The sequence below is a fragment of the Mustela putorius genome, unplaced genomic scaffold, assembly GCF_011764305.1.
Source record: "Mustela putorius furo isolate JIRA1106 unplaced genomic scaffold, ASM1176430v1.1 tig00000743_pilon_pilon_pilon, whole genome shotgun sequence".
NCBI lineage: Eukaryota > Metazoa > Chordata > Mammalia > Carnivora > Mustelidae > Mustela > Mustela putorius.
The window spans coordinates 2955756-2978670 of NW_025421464.1; the positions used below are offsets into that span (position 1 = coordinate 2955756).

The following is a 22915-nucleotide window of genomic DNA, read 5'->3' on the forward strand; positions in this document are numbered from 1 at the left end:
GATGAAAAGCTGAGGCTTGGAAAGGTAAGGAATGGGCCCCAAGTCACACAGCATGGAAATGGTGGAGCTAGGGCTTGGACCCAGACCATCCCCAGGACCTTGAGCATCTGTCAGGCTGTAGACAGCCCCAGATAGGCTTTGAAGTCTGAGTTCTGGTTTGAATCCTGGTTCTGCCATTTGCTGATCCTGCGGGGCGGGTTTCTCCATGGTAAAGTTGGGATAATCATCCTGACCCTGGCGGGGATGAGGCTCCACTGACATGGCCAACATGAAGCCTGGGGCGGCAACTGCCACGTTGTAGGTGCTTAATACATTGTCGCAGCTACCATGCCCATCAGCGCCCGCCTGGGAGCAGCAGAAGGCAGGGAGCCCCTTCCACAGGCCACACTGTGCCTGGTCTGGCTCCTCCACCATGTGCCCCGCGCCCCGCCCACCCCTCCAGCGGGCCCAGACCCTCCTTTCTCCAAACCCCAGGAAGCTGCCTCCAGGCAGGGATGTGGTTCACCAGAAGCCACAAATATTTACCTTGGAGACCTGAGGTCTCAGCCCAAAGGCAAAGGGTAACTTCCCAGAGTGGGGAGCGCAGGATATAAGGCTAGACGTCCAGACCCACTGTCCAGGTGAGGAGAGGAACAGACTGAGGACTCCAGCGTGTCCAGGTAAAAGTGGTAGGAAAGGGCCTGAAACCCTAGGGCACCAGGAAGGTTCTAAGCTGGAGACACCTGTTGCAGTCAGGTCAAGAGCAGGACTGAGGCTTGGCCCTGAGGTAAGGTCCTTAAGTCCACTAGGACCCTCCGAGGTCAGGGCCAGAGGGAAAGAGGCATTCAGCCCCCTCACCCAGAAGACAAAAGAATGAAGGAATTGGACTGGCTGAGTCTTTCCCTGACCTGAGCCCAGTGACATAAACTCACCGGGCACAAACCAATTAATCTTTGCCCAGCCCATGCTAGGGTAATGCTAGGAACAAGGAGGAGTATCAGACTAACCTGGCCTCAAGTTATTCCCAGTATGGGCCAGTGTGGTACATGCTGTGCTCAAGGGAAGACCAGGGACACTGTGGCAAAGTGCAGTCAGGGAAGGCTTCCTGGAAGAGGTGGCATGTCAGTTGAGAAGCCAAGCAGAAGCTGGCTGGACAAAGGAAAAGAGAAAGGCATCCCCTTGTAAAGGGGACAACATAAGCAAAGGCCAGGAGGTTAGATATGATGTGGTGATTATATGTATGGTGCTTGGGTCTGGGGGGGGGACACTTTTCCACAGGAGGGATGCTACCACAGTGTTGGCTCCCTGAGCACCTCTGATAAGAGGACAGAGTGGTATAAAAAGATAATGAAGGGCAAATAGGATCAAGGTGCTTGAAAGAAAAAGATGATGGAGTGGGGGTGAGGGGCTTCCTGGGCAGAAGAGCAGGGCGCAGGGCATTATCTCTGCCTTCTGGCTTTGACTGCAAGGGGGTCACGTTCATAATAACAGCTAACACTCATTGAGCTCTCCTGGCTCATTTAATCCTCCCAACAGCCCTGTGATTTAACTACTATAATTATCCCTTATTTTACAGTTACAGATGAGAAAACTGAGGCTCAGAGAGGGTAAGTCATTTGCCCAGATCACACAGCAAGTGGTAGAGGTAGGCCTCCAGCTAGGATCTGTCTGGCCCTGAGGCCTGTGATACTTCTCTTCCACCCTCAGCCCTCATGGCCCAGAACTGCTCAGTGCAGGCTCAGATTCCCCATTCTCCCAGGGCTCCCAGAGGCCATCCATTCATTCAGCAACTGTGTATTTATTAAACAACCCACCGCATGCCAGGCACAATGGCAGGTGCCTGGGACACAATGGGGAGCAGCTAGACCCCACAGTCTCCCCTGGAGCTCACAGCCCAATCTTTGTCAGGAAGACAAAGATTGAATCATGATAGCAAGTGTCTCGGAGAGCTTGTGTCAGTCCTGCTGAGAGATACATGTCATCCAGATGCCATGTTTGTCTTTGGCAACAAGAAACCCACAAGGTGAGCCAAGTGAGGGCTCAGATCTCAGGATCTTCCCTCCCTCTCAGCAAAACAGTCTATAGGAGGCAGAATTTTCCCTGGAGCTCAGGGGCTGAGCCAGGATGTAAGCTGGAGAGCTCGGGATCTGCTTACAGGAGTTGATGCACTGCCCTGTGGCGGGGACAGAGTACAGCCAAGGGGCCAGAATCCCCCAAGGTCCTCTCCCAGGAAGGTATGCAGGCCTCTCCCTCCCTCTGGCTTCCTCTCCTGAGCTCCAAGAAGCCACCTATTCCCTTCTCAGGCCCCTTAGGATCAGGCAAAAGATTTTCTGTCCTTTGGCATCCTACCTGAATACCCATTTCCGCCTGCCTCTAAACATCCTCTCCTGGGCAGACGGCAGCCCCAAAGGCAACACTTCTCCAAGGCAGTCTGGGGTCTCTGGTTGCAGGAGAGGGAAACCTTGGCAGAACAGAAGTGTGGGCATAGTTCTAAAGGATGAATAAGAGTCCAGCAGACAGATAAGGAAGGGGAAAAGCGCCACAGGAAGCAGGAAGAGTTAGGACAAAGGTGCAGAAAACAGGACAGAATGGGGTATGTTCAAGCAGTTTGGAATGATCGGAACTTTATAGAGCAAGAGAGAAATATGCAGGAGGTGAAATTGGCTGAGGTTGGACTATGGAGGGTTTTAAGTGCCTGACTCTATGAAGCAGGGCACTGCTTCATTATGTCTATTTGCCAGATGAGAAAACTGAGGCCTAGAGAGGCTGAGCTGATGGTCCAAGGCCATACAACTAGCACCTAGCAGCAGACTCAATGGTCGGGCTCCAGAGCTGACGTTCTTAACCACTTTACTAAACAGCATCTTCTGGACTTTGTACCCCAAGTCACCAGGTATGGTGGGCCTGCTCTTGACCTCTCTGCCCAGCTAACAGGTTCTTTCACCTGTGCTCACCCCAGGTTCCATCCCCTGTCACCTGCTGCTCACCGATCCCCACAAAGATGGCTGGCCCATTCACTGTCACCCTCCTCTGTGGTTTGCTGACAGCTACGTTGGCTGGGGCCACCCTCAACCCCCCTGCAGTTCTTAGCCTCGGCCGAGAAATCATCAGAGAAAGTAAGTCTTGGGGTGCCTCCCTCTCCCTTTTTCGCCCAACCCCCCCCCCAAAAAAAAGCAAGTCTTGGTCATCCAGGCCTTACCACCATAAGGCAAGAGGGCAGGTGGAACAGCCCTCCGAAGGAGGGAGGCAGTTCCCCATCATTGGGAGTGTGCAAGGCACAACTGGGATCCTGGCTCTAGGGTGAGACTCAAGTGGATGAGGTGTAAAGGCTGGGAGTGTCTGTGATCTCAAGAGTCCGTGATTCTAAGATCCTCCCTTCAATTCCATGATTCCATGGGGCTCCATCCTTCTTTGTGTCCCTCCAGAGCCTCTGCTGACAGGGCTTAACACTTTGTCCCCTGACAAAGGAGGGATATTTACAAGTCCCACCTCCATTATCACGGAGCAGACAAAAGGAGCAACACACAGGGACTCTGGGGCACAGTGGGAGACACACCCCGCCCCTCCCCCCCCACCCGCAGCTGTCACCCTGCCAGAGGGTTGAGGGAGCTGGGGTATTTATACACCAATTCCCATCTGTTGTGGGCTGAGGGCTGCTTCCGGAGCCACTTCCAGAGTCACCTGCTCTTCACACAAGCCAAATAGGCTCTGGCTGCCAGGGGAAAAGTCCAGCAGGGACCAGAACCCGGGACTCCCGGCCTCTCCTCTCTCAGCTCAGCACCTGAGGCTCTGTGGACAGCAGGCCCATGGGATGGGGTGCCAGAGAATTGTTAGCAAGTATGTTTTGGCAGCCAAACAACCCCCAAAGCCTTGGGGGTTCCCTGACTTCTGGCTCCGGAGAGTTTGCTGCTGGCTGGTGAGAGGCAGGCAGACCCCTAGGCTCCTATCTGGGCCAATGCTCCCGCAGAGGCTGGCAATGCTCAGAGGGGTGAATGGCCCCACCTACACTCCCACCTTAGTCCTTAGGTGCAAATGACCTATCTAGACCATCATCCTCAAAGCCACATCTCACAATAGAGGGTAGGGATGGAGCCATCCGTTCCCTGGCCTTATGTCTGGGTCCAGGCAGCCCTGGGTGATGCCCCCTCCCGGCCTAAAGCCACTGCCAAGCCATCTGTCGCACCCGTCCTGCTGGACCCTGACCTTTGGGATCTGCCTCCAGGGCTGACACAGGAGCTGAACGACCACGATGCCATCGCCATCCTCCAGCAGCTGCCCCTGCTCAGCACCATACGGGAGAAGCCAGCCGGGGGCATCCCTGTTCTGGGCAATGTGGTGAACTCTATCCTCAAGCACATCATCTGGTAAGTGGAACAGGACCATGCTGGGCGCTAGATCCTTCCCCCCACCTCCCACCCAGGACACACTTGACGTATCTCTTGGCCAGTCGAGTTAACAAGAACCATAAGAGAGAGACACAGGCACCCTAGTGGGGTGACCCCTACTAGGAAGGTGGCCTGGGGTAGGACAGTGAAGGGCAAAAGTGACACTTCTCGGTGGAAGTGGCAGGTGAGCCAGTGACTCCGTGCTCACCAGGAGACAAGAAGTAAATGGCATCCCAGGGAGTGGGACCAGCCTGGCAAAGACACAGGGTGTGTGACAGTCACTCAGAATGGCTGACGCTCTCATCCCATGGTATAGAACAGAGAGGTCAGTAGGGCTGGTCACAGAGGGTCTTCTGAGTAAGCCCAAAGCTCTGGGATTCATCTCTTAAGTGGCAGGGATCCATGGAAGCATCTTTAGCAGTGGTGGAAGGGAGTGTTGGGGGCCAGAACATGCTGGGTAAGAGTCAGTGGATGGGGCTTAGGTCCAGCTGCTGGCTGGACACCCCTGGCTGGGCACCAGGGGAGAGAGGAAAGAGTTAGGGGGCCAGTTTTCAGATGATATTCAGCTGAGCATGAGGCATGAATCTCATCTGTCCCATGTCCCATCCAGGCTGAAAGTCACCTCAGCCAACATCCTGCAGCTGCATGTAGAACCCTCAGATGAGGGTCAGGGGCTGACAGTCAAGATCCCCCTGGACATGGTGGCTGGACTCAACACGTGAGTGTCCCCTCAGTCAGATATGGTATGCCCAACAGGTTCATTCATTCATTGCCCCTTTCCTCCATGCAGGTATCTGGGAAAAGAGTCCCAGGCACAAGGAAGAGCAAGTGCAAAGGTCCTGAGGCAAGAGTCCTTTGCCCTGAGATGCTTGCTTTGTCCAAAGAATGGCAAAGAGAATAGAGAGGGGCATGTGTGTGTGTGTGTGTGTGTGTGTGTGTGTGTGTGTGTTTTAGAGAGAGAGAGGGTCCTCTAGGACCCAGGGAGGGCCCCTGGGGGGCACCAGCCTGCAGTTGGTGCAAGAGAGGGGTGGTGAAGCAGAGGGAGAAAGAGCATCTTAAGCAGGCTCCATGCCCAAACTTGAAACCAATTCTAAGACCATGACCTGAGCCAAAATCAAGAGTCAGACACTTAACTAATGGAGCAACCCCCCCCCCCCAGATGTCCCCAGAGTTCCATTTTGTATGTATTAAATTTGAGGCACCTGTAAGACATCTGGGTAAAAAGTTGGGTGTTAAGTTTGGGAACTGTTGACATGGGCAGAGAATTTAAACCAGGACAGGAATCCCAAACCTGAAGCTGGTGGGGTGAAACCTGGGGGAGATGAGGAGAAACCATCAGAGGATCTTGAGCTGGGAGGTGAGAGAACCAGAAGACTGAGCTAGACAGCAGGCTTGCTCCGCCCTGGGACTAAGACAGTGCGGGCACCTCCACTCTCAGACCCCTGGTCAAGACCATCGTGGAGATACACATGGAAACGGAGGCACAAGCCATCATCCACATGAACACCAGTGAGAGGGGCGATGCCCACCTGGTCATCAATGACTGCTCCAACAGTCCGGGGAGCCTACGGGTCAGCCTGCTGCAGAAGTGAGTGTGGCCACCTCCTGCTGGGATCCCACCCCCACCTGGGAGGGAAGCCAGGGGGTGAGGGAGAACACTGAGACCCAGAGAAAGAAAGGGACTGATCTCTCCTGACTCCTGAGCTGAGGCTCCTTTCAGGAACTCTGATGACAAAGAAAGTTCATGACATCAAGTGCAGAAACAAGGTTGGTGGGATTTCAGGCATTCTGCCTGGAGGTGGGGCAAACATTTCAAGGTGGAAAGGAGTCCCTCAACCCACCTTGGACGGGCTTGAATGGAGTCATGGGTAAAGATATGCTTTGGAGTCAAGCAAATCCATCACCTTCATTTACTATCCATGTGCTGCTGACCAGTGCATCCCTATGACTCAGCTTTGAGGCCCCAGTGAGACAATGAGATCAGGCTACAGCCGTAAGCACTCAGCACACTGGGCATGGTCCTTCCCTCCACTTCTCCTTATCAGGAGAATGGGGAGACATGCCAATGCCATCATCCCAGTCTCCAGCACACATTTCTAAAGACAACCCCCAGCTTCTACTCCTTGACAATTCTCAGCCTGGCTGAGATCTCAGCCATCTATACCTGGCTGGGGGTCTGGAACAGGCTGTGTGACCTTGAGCAAGTGCCTTCCTCCCCTAGGCTTTCTGTCTTCCCTTCTGTAAAATAGCATCATCTCAAGCTCTCTGATATGAGGAATTTGAGATGCAGGGTGGGGAGCTGTTGGGGGGTAGGGAGGGAAAAAATGAAACAAGATGGGACCAGGGAGGGAAACAAACCATAAGAGACTCTTAATCCCAGGAAACAAACTGAGGGTTGCTGGGGGGGGCGGTAGTAAGGGAGAGCGTGGCTGGGTTATGGACATTGGGGAGGGTATGGGCTATGGTGAGTGCTGTGAATTGTGTAAGACTGATGATTCACAGACCTGTACCCCTGGGGCAAATAATACATTATATGTTAATTAAAACAAAACAAAACAAAACAAAACAGCATCCTCTCTGACAAGTCCTAATCTCTCTCCCCTTCTTCTCTCCGGAAGGCTCTCCTTCCTGGTCAACCCCTTAGCCAACACTGTCATGGGCCTCCTGGTGCCAGCCCTGCCAGAACTGGTAAAAACTCAGGTGAGTGGACTCAGAGCCTCTCTGGCCTGCAAAGATTGCTCCCCCTGTGGGGCTGGGGTGGAACTGCAAGCTGGTGCTCAGGGACCAGTGTCTCCTTGAGTGGGAAACTTGTGGGTCTGACCATTCTTTCAGTGGATCATTGAGGTAAAGGTAATAGAACTGCCAAAAGTCACCCAAGAGACCTTGAACAATGATGTGCTAATAAATTATTAATAACTGACTCTGGGGAGGGTGAGTGGAAGGAACCCTAATTTGTAGCACTTGCTGATTTCTTTGGTGTAAACACGTGCTCCAAGGACAATTTCAAGCTACCTGTGCGATGTCACTGAGCAGAGTTGGTAAGAAACACACAGAAGCATTGTATGGTATTTTCACCACATAAATGCGAATGATGTAAATAACCTCAAGAGCAATAGAGAATAGTAAAAAAAAAAACAAAATAATTAGGAAATAATGAGTTTTGAGTTCTCATTAGCTTTGCATTTAGTATAACTTATTTAGTTCTAAATTTGTATAATTTAATTTTTTTAAAGATTATTTATTTATTTATTTGACAGAGATCACAAGCAGGCAGAGAGGCAGGCAGAGAGGAGGAAGCAGGCTCCCCGCTAGCAGAGAGCCCAATGCGGGGCTCAATCCCAGGACCCTGGAATCATGACCAGAGCCGAAGGCAGAGGCTTTAACCCACTGAGCCACCCAGGCGCCCCTGTATAATTTAATTTTTAATAATGTCTGAGTTTAGCCCATAGCCCAGAAATTCCTGAAAATTTAACACTTGGCCCTCACAAAGTGGTACGAGCTGGCTCATCAGCCTGTGGTCTTCAAATGTCTATCACCCCCCAGGTCTGTTGGATTTATTTTTCTGAGTCAATAAATGCAAGTTCATTTTCTATGTCCCTTATATGTCACAGGTGAACTTAAACTGTAACTTTGACCATTGATTTCCACTATAAATTCCAAGATAGGTTCACCACAGTGGCCCTCCTGGGGTTTGAAACACCTTGTCAGATAACTAATTTTTTTTTTAAAGATTTTATTTATTCATCAGAGAGAGAGAGGGGGAGAGAGAGTGAGCACAGGCAGACAGAATGGCAGGCAGAGGCAGAGGGAGAAGCAGGCTCCCTGCCGAGCAAGGAGCCCGATGTGGGACTCGATCCCAGGACGCTGGGATCATGACCTGAGCCGAAGGCAGCTGCTTAACCAACTGAGCCACCCAGGCGTCCCACTAATTTTTTTATAACAAAACATTTTTTAATTGAAAAGATGATATAATAACTCACATGACTTTGGGGGAAAGTGCCCATAACCCTTCCACCTTAACTTGGCAGTCTCTTTGTAGATATATGCCGTCCATCTCGACACACAAGCATTCTTTTTTTTTTTTTTTAAAGAAATATTTATTTATTTATTTGAAAGAGATAGATCACAAGTAGGCAGAGAGGCAGGCAGAGGGGGAAGCAGGCTCCCTGCCAAGCCCAATGTGGGGCTCGATCCCAGGACCCCAGGACCATGACCTGAGCTGAAGTCAGAAGCCTAACCCACTGAGCCTCCCAGGTGCCCTAGGCATTCATATTTTTTTTTTCTTTTTTAAAGATTTTATTTATTTATTTGACAGACAGAGATCACAAGTAGGCAGAGAAGCAGGCAGAGAGAGATGAGGAAGCAGGCTACCCGCTGAGCAGAGAGCCCGATGCGGGGCTCGATCCCATGACCCTGGGATCATGACCTGAGCCGAAGGCAGAGGCTTTAACCCACTGAGCCACCCAGGCGCCCCGGCATTCATATTTTTACTCCTTAAGTTATACCTATGTTCTATGCCACTGTATAATATTCATAATTATTGTAATAGCTGCAACATATTTAATACTTTACTGAACAATTCCAGAGAGACTGCTAAAAGGAACCTGAAAGTGAAGAATTCTGTAAGATTTGTCTTTTCTGACGTGAAATATTTTTACAGAAATCTTTTTCTATTTAAAGGTGGGAGGTTTTTTTCTCTTTATTTATTTTAGTGAGAGATAGGGAGAAAGTGAGAGCACAGTCGGGAGGGGCAGAGGGACAGGGGGAGAGAGAAATTCAAGCAGATTCCACACTGGACACAGAGCCTGATGCAGGATTTGATCTCCCAACCCCGAGATCACAACTTGAGTGGAAACCAAGAGTCAATCACTTAACAAGCTGCGCCACCCAGGTGCTCCTAAAGGTGCTCCTTTAAGTAGGCACAGCTGGAAATTTTTTCCAAGCTTCCAGCAAAATCATATTTTAATTGGCATCATACTTTACTAGCTAAAAAATGTATTTTCCACTAGAAAATAGAGCATAAAAATGCTGTTTGGATAATATCTGTTTTTAAGAATGAAAGTATATGAGTATAATGAATGATATGAGAAAAGTGGCATTCCATTAATCACCATGGTTTCCCACCATGAGTTAGTGGATTTGACACAATGGTCACATGAGTATTTTACATGAAATGGAGGGAAAAGGCATACTATGTTTAAATCTGCCAGGAACCCACCTAGAAAATGCCAAAGCCCTTTTCAGTGGAAATATCTGTGTCCCAACCCTAGCTGCACATCAGAACCACCTGGGAAAGCTTTTTAAAAATCCTGATGGAATTTCCTATGTAATGGGGCTAGGCAGGGCCGTAGTATCCCAGAGAGTTCTAACTGGTTTCCTGGAGGGTTCTAATGTGTAGTCAGGGTTGAGAGCCCCTGGTGGAAGTGAAGGAAAGGTAACTGTGAGAGATGGTGTCAAGGTTGCCAGCAGCACGTTCCCATGAGGGACACGCTGGCCCTTGGCAGTGAATGCTGGGGGTCTCTGAGCCCAAGTCCTCCATCCTCCCTGGGTTCTGCGTTGGCAGAGCAGCTAGAAGCAGGGAATGGGTTTTTCATAGAAAAAGTTAACTGTGCATCAAAAACTCTCACAGTGCACTGCCCTGGAAAATGGGCTGCCTAGAGCAGAGAACAAGACTCTGGGTTTGTTTGTTTCTTAAGATTTGTTCATCTATTTGAGAGAGAGAGAGAGAATGAGCAGGAGGGCGTGAGGGGGAGGGAGAGAGAATCCCAGTCAGAACCCACCCTGAGTGCTTAGCACGACATGGGGCTCGATCTCACACCCTGAGATCATGACAAGAGTTGGATGCTTAACCGACTGTGCCACCCAGGAGCCGGAGAACAAGACTTGAGTCCCACAGTCGAGTCAAAGGTTTAATCTCCCCCTTAAGCAAAACAGGTGAGGCCAGGATTCCATGAGGACAGGGTTTCTTACCTTTCACATTACCGACATTCGGGTCATAGAATTCCTTGCTATGGGAGCTGTCCTGCACACTGTGGGATGTCTACTGGCATCCCTGGACTCTAACCACCAGATGCATAACACCTCCCCCTCCAGTTGTGACTCCAGAAACTTCCAGATATCTCCGAGGCAAAAGAGTCAGCCCCCAGCTGAGAACTGCTAGCAGTTTTAGTGGAAGAAGAGCTCAGTAGACAAAGGGAGGTGTTGGAGCTAGAAACCCACAAGAGGCACAGAGGTTGTTCAGGAGTCTGTTCTAGAGGTCCCCCCGTTCTAGAGTCTGACGTGCAGAAGGAGCTCAGTAATGACTAGCTGGCCAAGTAGGTGAATGAAGAAATACATTCTCCATTTTCCTCTTATGGGAAACATGGGCTTTTGTGAACAGGACAAGGAGTCCGATGGGGAGGGCAGCTGGCCAGAAGGGTGCACCCTGGGCATAGGGTAAGGAACAAACCAGTGCATAAGAACCCAGGCAACACCAGGGCCCAGGGGGACTCTGAAAGGCAGGGATGGCTAGTGGAGAGACACAACACCAAGTCCTCAATCCCACGGACAGAAACCTGGCTGGCCACGGGTACATGGGCTCACCCTGGGTGGACCAGGCATGGGTCGCTGTGGGGCCGTTTTCTGGCCCCTCGATCATGGAGCTTCTGCATTTGTGCTGTTGCAGCTGTGCCCCGTGATCAAGGCAGCCTTTGAGGACATGCAAGCGGACCTCCTGCAGCTGGTGAGAGGTAGGTGCTCGGCCCCCTCCCACCTCTTTCCTTCACTGCTGAGCCAGCCTCCACACCCTGGCTCTGCCCAGGAGAGGCCTCAAAGGTCAAGCCTGAGCAGCAACTTGGCCCAGCAGCAAGTGCAATGAGCATCTGTGAATCCCTCCCAAAGATGAGCAGACGGGAATTCACCACACCTGTGATTTCACAAGTACCTACTATGTGCAGGTGTCTCTGTGAGTCAGATTTCCCAGTTCAAATCCCAGCTCTGCCTTGATTTTCTGTCACTTTGGGAAGGCCACTCCACCTCCTTCCTTATCCTTAGTTTCCTCCTCTGTAAAATGGGGTTTCTACATCCCTACATCACAAGATCGTTAGTGAGGTTTAAAAAGTTTACAGGAAGGCTCCCGGCACATACCAGGCGCTCTGCCCACCCAGAAAAGTGCTTGCGAACGGAAGCTGAACGAATGTGTGATGAGAAAGCAGTTGCTGCGAGCTATTAGAGAAGAGAAAACAAGGGAAGAGGCAAGACATGTGGTCAGGAAGGAGACCGTTTCTCCCTCCCTGAGAATAGCAGGGATGGGAGGACTCAGGCTTCTGCTCGACCTCACAATTATACGGTGCTCAGAGGTCTCAGAATGGGAATTAGCAGGAAGAAGGAAATGCTACCATCCACTGTTTCCGGATCTGAAGAAGCTCACTCAGAGAGTGGACCAGGGCGGAGGGGAAAAAGAGAAAGGAATTAGTATGCAGTGAGCACCCAAAGAGCTCCTACTGGGCTGGGTTCCAGATAACTCCAGGAAGTAGCCATCATCACCCCACTTCACAGATAAGAAAACTGAGGCTCAGAGAGATCAAGTCATTTGTCCAGGTTCACAGAGGAAATGAGTGATAGGAGAAGGCTTGACCCCACTTCTGCAAGTTCCAAGTCTGGTGTAATTTAGATGTGAGCCAACTTAAATAGGAGCTAGTCCTGTTCAACCTATGAGGCGATTACTATTGTATCTACCCCCATTATAAGATGAGAAAATTGAGGTTCAAAGGTAGGATTGAGTAGCCAAGGCTACTGGGGATGGAACAGAAGTCTGTCTGGCTCCTCTGCTCCTCAGGGGCAGGGCAGATCTCCCCAGGTGAACAGGTGGTCCAAGGATCCACTCCCTGACTGTCCCTGATCCTCAACCCGCGCCGCCCCCCCCCCCGCCCCCCCTGCCAGCCGGGGCAGGTGAGACACCACTGCCACCTGGCGGCCAGGCAGGGACTCCTCAGGCGAACACAAACTATCCAGTGCACAGATGGGCGGGCACCAGGGACTCGGGCTTGGTGAGCTGTGCAAATCCTATCCCCTGGAGGAGACAGAAAGTTATAAACAATAGTGCAGTCCTGTTCCAAACCAGGACCTTGGCATCAGACCGACTGGGTTCAAATCCGTTCACAATATGACCTTGAGCAAGTCATTTTGCTTTTCTGAGCCTGTAAAATGGGGGTAATAATAGGACCCACCTCCTAAAGTTATTGCGAAGACTGAGTATAAAGTGTAAGTATAAAGGTTTAGCACAGAACGTGGCACTTGATGGATGCGTAGTAAATGTCATTCTCATCATTGTTCTCATTGTCAACATCGTCATTCCTTCTCCTCCCTACCAACCCCTAGGCAATAATGCAGCTCCAGCCAAAAGCAGCCCCCAAGCGCCCCATCCAAAACTGCCCTCCTCCCTCACAGAACTTTCCTCTTGTCTCCCGAGCAGCGCCTGTTTCCCTCGGCTCTGACCGCCTGCAGTTCGACTTTCTGTCTCCTGCCATCAAGGGTAATGTCATCCAGCTCGAGCTGGGGGTGAGTGTCACGGGACCTCAAAAGTAAAGTGGAAACATCACTGCCCTTCTCTAACTGCCAAGGACCAGATACCACGGGTGTGTTTCAGGGAAGAAAACACCATTCACAGTTAGGACACACAGGCTGATTTAGGAACTCAGGGGGCCAAACCTGTCCCATGTAATCCGTCCTGATGGAGGAAACCAGGAGATGGAATCCAAGGGCGACACTCAGAGCATCGGCCCCAGTGATCTGGCCTCTGCCTCTGGTTTCCCCAGTCAGAGCCCAGCGTATGCATGGGGCCTCTTGGCCTTCCTCTCAGGCGAGCCCCTGCCAAACCCTAAATATCTGATGACCTTGAAACAAGAGCCCAGGATCAAGACATAGCCCTGGAGATCACACAGACCTGAGTGTCTCTCCCAGCTTCACAACCCCCTGGCTGTGTGACTTTGGGCAAGTTCTGTCACTTCCCTGAGCCTCAGTTTCCTCATCTGTAAAATGGTCACCAAGAGGAAGATGAAGTAAGGCTGCACAGGGCCTGGCAGGCAGGAGAAGCCAGGAACTGCCGGTGCTCTCTGAAATGTGGGGCTGCACACTCACACTGGGGCTGGGGTCCCTGAGGGACCAGGCGAACCTGGACAGTGAGAGGCCCAGGACAGTTTCTACAGATCCTTTGGGAAACCGCAGCAATCAAATATTTTCACCGATTTTGTTGCAGTTTTGAATTTTTCCTTCATCCAAGGGGTTCATGAGGTATCTGAGAAGTCAAAACCTAAGTGCCAAAGAAGACCTCTAGGTTTTAAAATATCAGAGATTAACTGAGGGATTCTGGTGGGGTCGATGTTGCCGGCCACGTGAGATCACTTACCACCTCAGGAAGGGCACTGAATTCCAAGCTAAGCTTCCTGTCAGCAAAGGCACAAAGGGAAACAGGCTGAATGGTGTCATTTTCTTTTAGGTCGTTCCTGGGTAAGCTTTTGTAGATCAAGTTCCTATCCAACTGTCTGCTTTGTGTCTTCTTAGGCCAAGTTGTTGGACTCCAATGGAGATGTGACCAAGCAGTTCAACAAGTCTGCAGTTTCCCTAACGGTGCCCTACCTGGACAGCACCCCCTTCAGCCTCACCGTGAGGCAGGATGTGGTGAACGCTGCCATAGCTGCCTTGCTCCCTCCAGAGGAACTCGTAGTCCTGTTGGACTATGTGGTCAGTCTCGGCATGAGAGGACTCCCTCTGCTGCATCATGGGAATGTCCTGAATCAAGGGGGATCAAGGATGGCCCTAAGCCTCTGAGCAGTTATCCCCTGTCAGGCTCAGCTTAAATCCCTCCAGTAATAGAGAACTCACTCCCTCATCTAACAGACTCTGCCTCTGACATAGAGCTCTAAAGCGGCAAGTTCCCTTGTAACATCCAGCACCAGGCCTAGTTCTGCCCTCTGGAACCTGATACACCTGCTTCTTCTACTAAATAATGATCTCATTGAGCCAAAGGGCATCTTAGATAGTGAGTAGTCCAAGGATAGCAGTCATGCCCCCACTCTCCACTGTGGGACCCATGGCAGACATCACTAATTGATCAGGATCCTTCTTATTATGCCTGGATGCCAACATGGTCTCGGAATCCTTATCAACCCAGCACAGCAGACAACCACCACCAGTCAGCTGGAGAATGCCGCCTCCTCCACAGTAACCAGTGGGGAAACTGAGGCCCAGAGGGGAAGGGGTTGGCCCAAAGTTGGTATGATGAGAAAAGAGAATGGTCACCAGCAACCACATTCATGACTATAGTAAGAATTGGGTGACGTCTCCATGTCCTTAGGGAGCAGGGAGCTGCCCAAGACCCACTACCACCAACAGCCCACAATAGAAGTCCAGGCAAGTGAGGACCCCATACCCCGCAACTGTTGACACAGGGGCTGGTTTCCACCAGTGACATTCATGGTATCACCACCCTGGGTCCTGGGGATCCAGGCAGTGGGGCTGCCGGAGGTGTGTCTCCCCTCTCCCCTCCAGCTGACCTGCTCTGCTTTCCCCTCATCCTCAGCTTCCTGAGCTGGCCCGCCGGTTGAAGTCCACCATCCAGGTGATCAGTGAACAGGTTGGTCCACTTGCCGTCTACAGGCTGATGGGTGCTTGCTGTGGTCTGTCCACTGACCTCTGGGGAGTAAAGTACAGGTGGGACTGCTCCGCGTCCGTCCAGCTTTCCTCATCAAGATTTCAGTCTAGCAGGGCAGTGTGACCTGGATCGTGTACACAGATGATATTTCTGTTACAAGTGCGGTGACCAAGGATAGACTCTAGGGGTTATGAGGGCATTACTGGAGCACCTAATATAACCCAGGAAATGAGAGAGAGCTTCCCTGAAGAGAAGAGTATTCTAGACGGAGGGAGATGAAAACCAAAGGCCGTGAGATGGGGCCAGCAACAATCCACTCCAGGATCGGAGAGAAGGACAGTGGCTGGACCAGGAGAGGAAGGAGGGAGGCCAGGAAGGGGGACGGGGCCAGGCCACAGGGGCTACATGGGCCTGTGGGCCATGGTCAGACCCTTGGGAGGCCTCATGCAGATCTGATGTCCTTCCAGGCTGCGAATCAGCTGGGGCCCACACAGTTGGTGAAGATCCTAACTCAGGAGACCCCAGAGCTCCTTCTGGAGGAGGGCAGTGCCAAGGTGGCCCAGCTGATCGTGCTGGAAGTCTTCGCCACCAATGAAGCCCACCGCCCCTTCTTCACGCTGGGCATCGTGAGTTCAACTGCCTATAGCATGAGCAGCAACCTGGGAGACCCTCCTGTGCGCTGTTCCTGGTCACCCCTCTCGCTTTGCTAACCGTTTCCACCACTCTTGTCACCCAGTTCTGGTCCTGTGACTTTATTAGTTAAGCTCTTTGGGCAGTCACTTAACTCACATGCACAGAAGGAATTGTATGAGCTCATATACCTGAGAAGTGCAGACGGTCTGGCTTCAAATCAGCTGCATCCAGGCACTCGCCTTTACTCTCTTCCCATCTGGCAACTTTGTTTTCCTATGTACTGTGGTCATCCTCAGAGAGATTGTCCCCTCGTGGAAGTTCCCCATGCTGATAATATCCTATCACGTTGGCAACATCAGCAGGAAAAGCCTTTGTCCCCTTCCGCTTGACACAACCCCTGAAAGAAACGGGCTTCTCTCCCTGCAGGAAGCCAGCTCAGAAGCCCAGTTTTATACCAAAGGGGACCGACTTATGTTCAACTTTAATGAAATCAGGTAAACGTGTAAATCATTCTCCCAGCCTGTGACCACTGGGTTGCTTTAAACACGCAGTGTTTTGAACCTCTGGGGTATGAGCATGGAGTAAAGGTATTCTGGAATGTGCAGAAATGTGGCCTAGCCTGGACTGTCCTGTTTGGGGGACCAAATATCAAAGACAGGCAAGGAAAGAAGAGTGGCTTTGCAGCAGCCATAGGACAGGCTGACCCTGGCCATGGGAACAGCATGCCCACCACCAACCCCTCTGCCCATCCTGGATGACCCCAAGACACTGGCAATGAGCGTCAAGCCCCAATGCTGACCCCATGAGCCCAGCCTGGAAGCACAGTGCTCCAGCTGCCTTTTGTTCCTCTACCCACCTTCTCCCCACATCCCACAGCCCTCCTGCTACCCAAAAGGGAGTTCAGGGGTTGCCAACTGGACCCCATTGGCACAAATAAAGCCCTACATAGTAGGTGCTCCATCAATATGTGTTGAATGAGTGAATGAATGAGAAGCCATTCTCAAGGTCATCTTCTGTTGCAGCTCTGATCGAATCCACCTGATGAACTCAGGCATTGGACTGTTCAACGTGAGTATTAATAGATTGTCCCTGGGGCATGGGGGACAACCCAGGATGGTTCATTTAAAAAAAAGAGACACTGACCAAGAATTGCTTGGAACAAGGTCACCCCTGGTGGGCTGGCCAGCCTCCACATTAACAGCCACAAAGTCCAACCTCCTTGCTCTGGTGTTTGCTGAGCACCTACTATATGCCGGACACAGCTGAGAACACAGGCTCACAGATACACAGATACACAATCACTTTTCTGCTGTAACATTGTGATCCCTAATTAGAAAACAAATGCCTTCTTGCGATCTCCTTTTGCTCACACAGACTCATCTCAGTAACCCTGGACAGCCCCTTCCCTCTGCTCCTCCATTGCCCCAGCTGATCAGAGATCTCAGACTGGCTACATCCTGTCTTCTGTCTTTGTTTTGTTTTTTGGCCCACATGTTTTTTTTTTAATTTTAATTTTTATTTTATTTAATTTTATTTTTTGGCTAACTTTTAAGTGGAGACGCCCCCACATGAAAATCAGAACTTTGACTTCACTGGAGAAGTCAAACAGGGTAAAATTCCCTCACGCCAAATTCAGCTAGAACACAGAAGTGGAGCCCCTGAGGGTAGGGGGTGTATCCCTCTCATGCTCCCGACCCCCCACCAACACACCCACACACTAGGACGCAGGGCCCAGCTGGATTGGTTCTGCCCCCAGCCTGGCTGGTCCCAGGAACCCTCTGACTGGCAGTAGCCTGGATTCCAGCATCTCCCCTGGCTGCCCTGGCCATGGGGCGTGGCTTGGGAGACTTGGCATCCTCAGCCAGGGTAAAAATGCCCCTCTCTTTCACAGCCTGAACTTCTGAGAAACAGCACCACTGAGATCCTCGTCTCTGTCCTACTGCCAAACGAGAACGGTGCGTCTCTTTGCTATCCATCCCCCAACCCTCAGGGTTTTGCGGGTAGGTGCTTCATTTCTCCTGCCTGCATCTCACTTTCCATCCATCCTCAGAGCCTGCTTCAAATTTTGCCTCCTCCAGGAAGCCTTCTTGGTTGCCCAACTCGAAATGACCTCTTCCATCCCCAACTTACCAGTCCAGTTCTTTTATGAGTACCAGGAGGCAATGCCCCGCCTCAAAGGGCTGATGCCTGGAGAGAGACAGGGGTGTAAACAGCCAGAGCACACTCAAGATGCCTCAGGGAGCCCTGGGTTCAAGTGCTGATTCCCCTTCTTGCTGGCTACCTGGCCTTGAATAAGTTACCTTATCATCCTAACTCAGTTTCTCAATCTGTAAAATGGGAAAATAAAAGCACCTTCCTCCAGCACATAATGGAGAGGGTATTTATAAGGGGCTGAAGGAGGAGCCTGGCCCAGGTGGGTCTCAACATCTCTTAACCGTTGCTGGTGTTTGCATTGTTGTTGATGGAGGAAGCCGAGAGAAATGGTCGAAATCCTCTAACTAAGCCCCGGGTTGTGGGGGTGGGGAGAATTATTAACTTCTGCCAACTACATTTTTTCATTCCTTTATTTTATTAGAGTAGGAAACCTCAATGTATCAACACCTCTGTTGAATGACGGGAGCCCCTGATGTTTCTTTAACAGAAGTGTGACAAAGCATGTGAAAGGAGCCCTTGGAAGCCACCAGCAGCTGGCGCTGGAAGCACAGGGCAGGGAGATGAGGCTGGCTGGGTGCTAGGGCCAGAGGGCAGCTGAACAGAGGCAGGAGGGACAGTGTGCCAGGCCCCGAGTCCCCTCCCCGTGGCTGCTCAGTCCTATCCCAAGTCCAGTGGCCTCTGACCACATTTATTATTTCAGGCAAATTAAGATCTGGGATCCCGATATCGATAATGAAGGCCTGGGGATTCGAGGAAGCTTCAACCTTTCTTACCAAGGTGAGTGGGATTAAATGTCCTGCCCCCAAGGAGGGCACAGTTTCTGGGGGAGTCCCGGGCTGGGAGGCAGGGCCTGCACTCCAGTGCTGACCCAGCCGGTCACTCATGGGGGGGCCCTGGACCAGCCCCTTCTTTTCTCCGGGCCTCACTTCCTCTTCTGTAAGCATAAGAGTGCGAGTGTCCTAGCCTGGGGAGCATTCCCCTCCAGCCCTCTCTCCATTCTACCTGTTACTCATCCATGCACTGGTTCCTTCATGCAGTAAGGTTTGCGCCACTGTAAGCGCTCAAGAGAGGCTCGCTGAGCATCGACCCTCCTTGACAGCTGCTAGGGAGGAGGGCCATAGCAGCATCACTCCCAGCCCCCAAATATTAGCATTAATAATATCCAGTAGCCCATCATTGTTTCATGCCACTGAACAGCATCTTGTTTAGTCTTCACACCCATCGATGGGGCAGATCCTGCTGTAATCCCCATTTTACAGATAGGGAAACTGAGACTCCAAAATGGCAAATCCATTTCCAAAGACACACACACAGTAGATGGCAAAGTTGGGATTTGCACTCCGCAACAGCCCTTATAACACCTGCTTTGGGCCCCAGCTTCTGCAGGAGCCGATGACAGCAAAGTGGGCCTGGTTTGTCAGCCAGCGGGCAGGCATTTCCTAAGCAGCTACTGTGTACCAGGCACCGACCACAACACTGAACAAAACCGTTACCTTCTGGGAGTTTCTAGTCTGCTGTAGGTGGGGGAGACATTGAAAGCAGAATTATTTAGAATTAAGAAAACCCACAAGGACAGATACCTACGCTGCCATGGCCAAGGTGTCCAACCCAAGGCTAGAAGGCGCTTTGGGCCAAAACTTTAACTCGTTTTAGTCCTGATTTGCCCAAAGCTGTGAATTGGTATCACTGACTTCCTGAGCTTTTTTGTTCTGGAGAAATTCAGAGAGGAAAGGAAGTGTGGAAAATGCCTCCCCCTGCCACAAGGTCGAGGTTAGGAGGCTTTGTTAACTAGTTTCAAAGGCAAGTTGATGTATGACTTACTATCAGTGGCCCACCCTCAAAATCTGTGTCTACCCTTCAGCTGGCTGTAATGGAGGATAGTGAGAACAGGGCTGTGGCCAGCACAGAGAGAGGCTGGAAGTCAAGATTCAGGAACTGGAGGACCAGTACAATCCCAGCTCTGCCTCTCTCTAGCCATGACCTCAGGCAGGTCCTCTATCCTGAGCCCAGCTTCTGCCTCCATAAAACCCAGCAGATGTGCGAATACATCAGTCATACTTGAATGCACTACTTTACAATGGCCCAGTTATAATATAAGGAGTTTATCTAAAATACATATTATACTTGACTCATGTTGGATGAGCAAGTTTCCATACAACTGAATGGCTAGAGCTTGGTTTCATTCACATATCTCTTATGAAGGGGCATTTGGCTACTTTCCTTTTTTTTTTCCCAGTCAGCTTGCATTGCATAATCCATCATTTGCACTTTGGGTTGGAAAGGTAGCATATCATTCTTTGGATCCGTTTCCAAGTTTCCTGTTTTGCTCTATTCATTTATTTTGAGCGAGCAGCCCATTGATTTCCTTTTTATAGCTTTGTAATATATGTTTTAAAAGCTAGCTGAAGGAAAGAATAAACGGACAGATATGGGATAAATCAAGTACAGTTTAGAAAGAGTTAATGGTAGAATCTAGGTGCTTAGTAGATAAGTGGTCCCAGGAAAATTCTTTCCACTCTGCTCTCTGTTTAAAAATTATAATAATAAAATATTGGGACAAATCTAATAGGTTAAGTTCCTTGCATCACACTTAGGTTTAAAAGAAAAAAAAAAAAGGCAGAGTGTTGTTATCAAAAAGTTAGTGGCTGGGACCCAGTGAATACAGCTGAATGCAGATCAAAATCTGCATTTTATGAGACTTCTTAGGGAGTTTTGGGGATCACCTGCGCTTGGGGACAACAGTCCTACACAGTCCCAGCTTCTTCATGCAAATACTTTGTCTGTACCCCAGCTTGCTGCACCATGTCACTGTTCACACACAGATTCTACTCCTCTGACCTTTCAGGGAATTCTGTGTACGTTCAAGGTCATGATCCCCAGTGCCAGTGGCCACCCTGTGGAGGACCACCAGCATAAACACTGAATTGACTTTTTTCTTCCAACTCCAGGATTCCCTTGTGATCACTCCAGCCTCCTCTTAGACCCCCGGACTGCTCTCCTCTCTCCTATGAAGACTTGGATGGTGGCCATCCAGGGTAGGCTGGGTCCCAGAAGGAGTACGGAAGCCAGCTCTGTAGACTCTCTCTCTCTTCTGCAATAAATAAATGCCTGTTTGTGACTCCCAAAGTCTGGAGTATATCTTTGTCCTCCCTCTGGAGTCATTTTGCCTCTAGCAGGCTCGGGAACTAGACATCCAAGCCACATCTGGGTCATGGTTAGGCACCTCTGAGCCAATCTGGGCCATGCCCAAGCTATGTCTGGGCCATACAGGGACTATATATGGATAATGTCCAGGGTCATGGCTTTGAGTTCTGGCTTGACCCCTCAGGGGTAGTTTGACCCCGGGATGTGGCTTCCCCTCTGTGGGTGTCCATTTCCTTCTCTATAAAATGGGGACAGTCATAGTCTTCATATTGGAGTAGGTCGGGGGGATGAGGATGAAGTGAGGGAGCAGGGTTCCTGGCACATGGGAGGTATCCAGACAATGTCATCTCTGGGTATGTCATTGTCCCTGTTGTCACCTGGCCTTCAGGGTGGCGGGTCTTATCACTAAAGGCCCTTCCCACTTGGGCAGTGTTTGATGGCCATTGCCACCTGGCCTCCCTGATGCCAGCAGGTTCAGGACAAACAACAGGGCCCCTGTTCTCCAGACTCTGGGCCTGACCCAGTGTACAGAGCCCTTCAGTTACACAAGGGACCACAGAAAGGGACAGGTGGGTGTTTCAGGAAAAGGCACTGCAGGACATATACAGGTGTAAGAACAGATGACAGCCTGGGAATGCAGCCAAGAAGGAGTTTCTCCTATCTACAAGAGGGACAGGCCGAGAGGGACACAGAAGGGACAGGATAAGCCCTTGCACAAGGTGCTTACATAGGGTTGACAAACACTTTCAGGGCCAGGCCCCACGTAGCAGCTTCCCCAAGCATCTCCAACTCCCAGACACACTTTGCCATCGACATCCCCACACGTCACATTCCATTACTTTCCTTAGTCATGACTGAGTCTGGATTTGAACCCTCTCTCACCACAAAGATGAGAAAGCCAGTCTCCCCCTTGGTGGCAGCTCCCTTCTGGCTCCCTAGGCTTGTACGAGGATCTGAAGGGAAGGGGCACTTCCAGAAGCCTGGACGATGGGGCAGGGCCTCTAGTTTGGTTCCATCTAGTCCCAGGGCTGGGATCTCTGTCCCACCCCATGACCAACTGTTAGAGGCCAGTGGCTCCAATGCACGGCCAGATTGGGGCACTTCTCCAAAACAGCCCTGGCCCCCAGGTTCCAGGCACCCATGATCTCTTCCTAGAGGAGAGGCGTCCTGGAGGTTGGTGGGAAAATAACCTGTTTCCTCGCCCACTAGGTCAGGGGGCAAGTCCACACTGGCTCCCACAGCGCCCCACAGGATGGAGCCCTCCGTGGAGTGGGGGGTGGAGGGTCACTTGCTTACTAATACACACTAATACAGGCTCCTTCCCTGCCTCTCTTTCCCCCTCTCCTGGCCTCTCCTGGGATCACTTCTCAGATCCGCCACCTGTAGGCCTTAGTTAACGCAGGGGTCCAGACCGACACTGCCAGCTGCGCCCACTCACAATGGGGACACCAGGACACCCATGTAAGAGGACCTTCGCACACCAAATTTCCCTTCCCCTGGGTAGCCAGTCCCTTCTCTGGGACCTGATTTCAAATCCTACTTCTGCCACAGTGGACCAGCTGTGCGACCTTGAGCAAATCACTTAACCCCTAGAAGACCCAGTGTTCTCCTCTCTAAGATGGAAATTAAAATAAGTAGGTTTTTTTGGGAACCCTTCCTCTGGATCAGGCCCTATGCTGACATCTCTCTGAGTTACCTCCCTGAATCTTCACAAATAACACAAAGACATCGGTGTATTTGTTATTACCACTTTACAGACATGAAAAGTGAGGCTTGGATGAAAAAGCAACTTGCCCATGGTTATACAGTTACTGAGTGACTGTGGGGATTTGAACCCAGGCCTGTCTGGCCACAGAGGCACAGCTCAGAACCATGTATGGAAAGGCCTGGCTCTACCACTCGCCTGCTCTCCACCACACACACACCCAACGTACTCCCTTACTCGCTTAGGTTCTGAGACTGACACATCCTGTATTGGGAGCCTTCTTGG

At 51.0% G+C, this 22915-nt stretch overlaps 1 protein-coding gene across 2 annotated transcripts; it reads left to right on the forward strand.

Annotated features, from left to right (window-relative positions):
- The first annotated feature begins 520 nt into the window (after positions 1–520).
- BPIFB1 (BPI fold containing family B member 1) lies at positions 521–20907 on the forward strand. 2 transcript variants are annotated; one of them, XM_045084079.1, is made up of 16 exons: positions 521–659; positions 2939–3095; positions 4202–4343; positions 4975–5082; positions 5803–5952; positions 6983–7064; positions 11029–11092; positions 12817–12902; positions 13905–14084; positions 14923–14976; positions 15462–15620; positions 16054–16121; positions 16650–16695; positions 17519–17582; positions 18482–18558; positions 20730–20907. In XM_045084079.1, the coding sequence occupies exons 2-16, from the start codon at positions 2981–2983 to the stop codon at positions 20760–20762; spliced, it is 1428 nt and encodes a 475-aa protein (XP_044940014.1). In that variant the 5' UTR covers positions 521–659; positions 2939–2980; the 3' UTR covers positions 20763–20907. The 2 variants fall into 2 exon arrangements, with proteins under 2 accessions (XP_044940014.1, XP_044940015.1); XM_045084080.1 differs by having other exon boundaries at positions 630–766.
- Positions 20908–22915: the final 2008 nt, after the last annotated feature.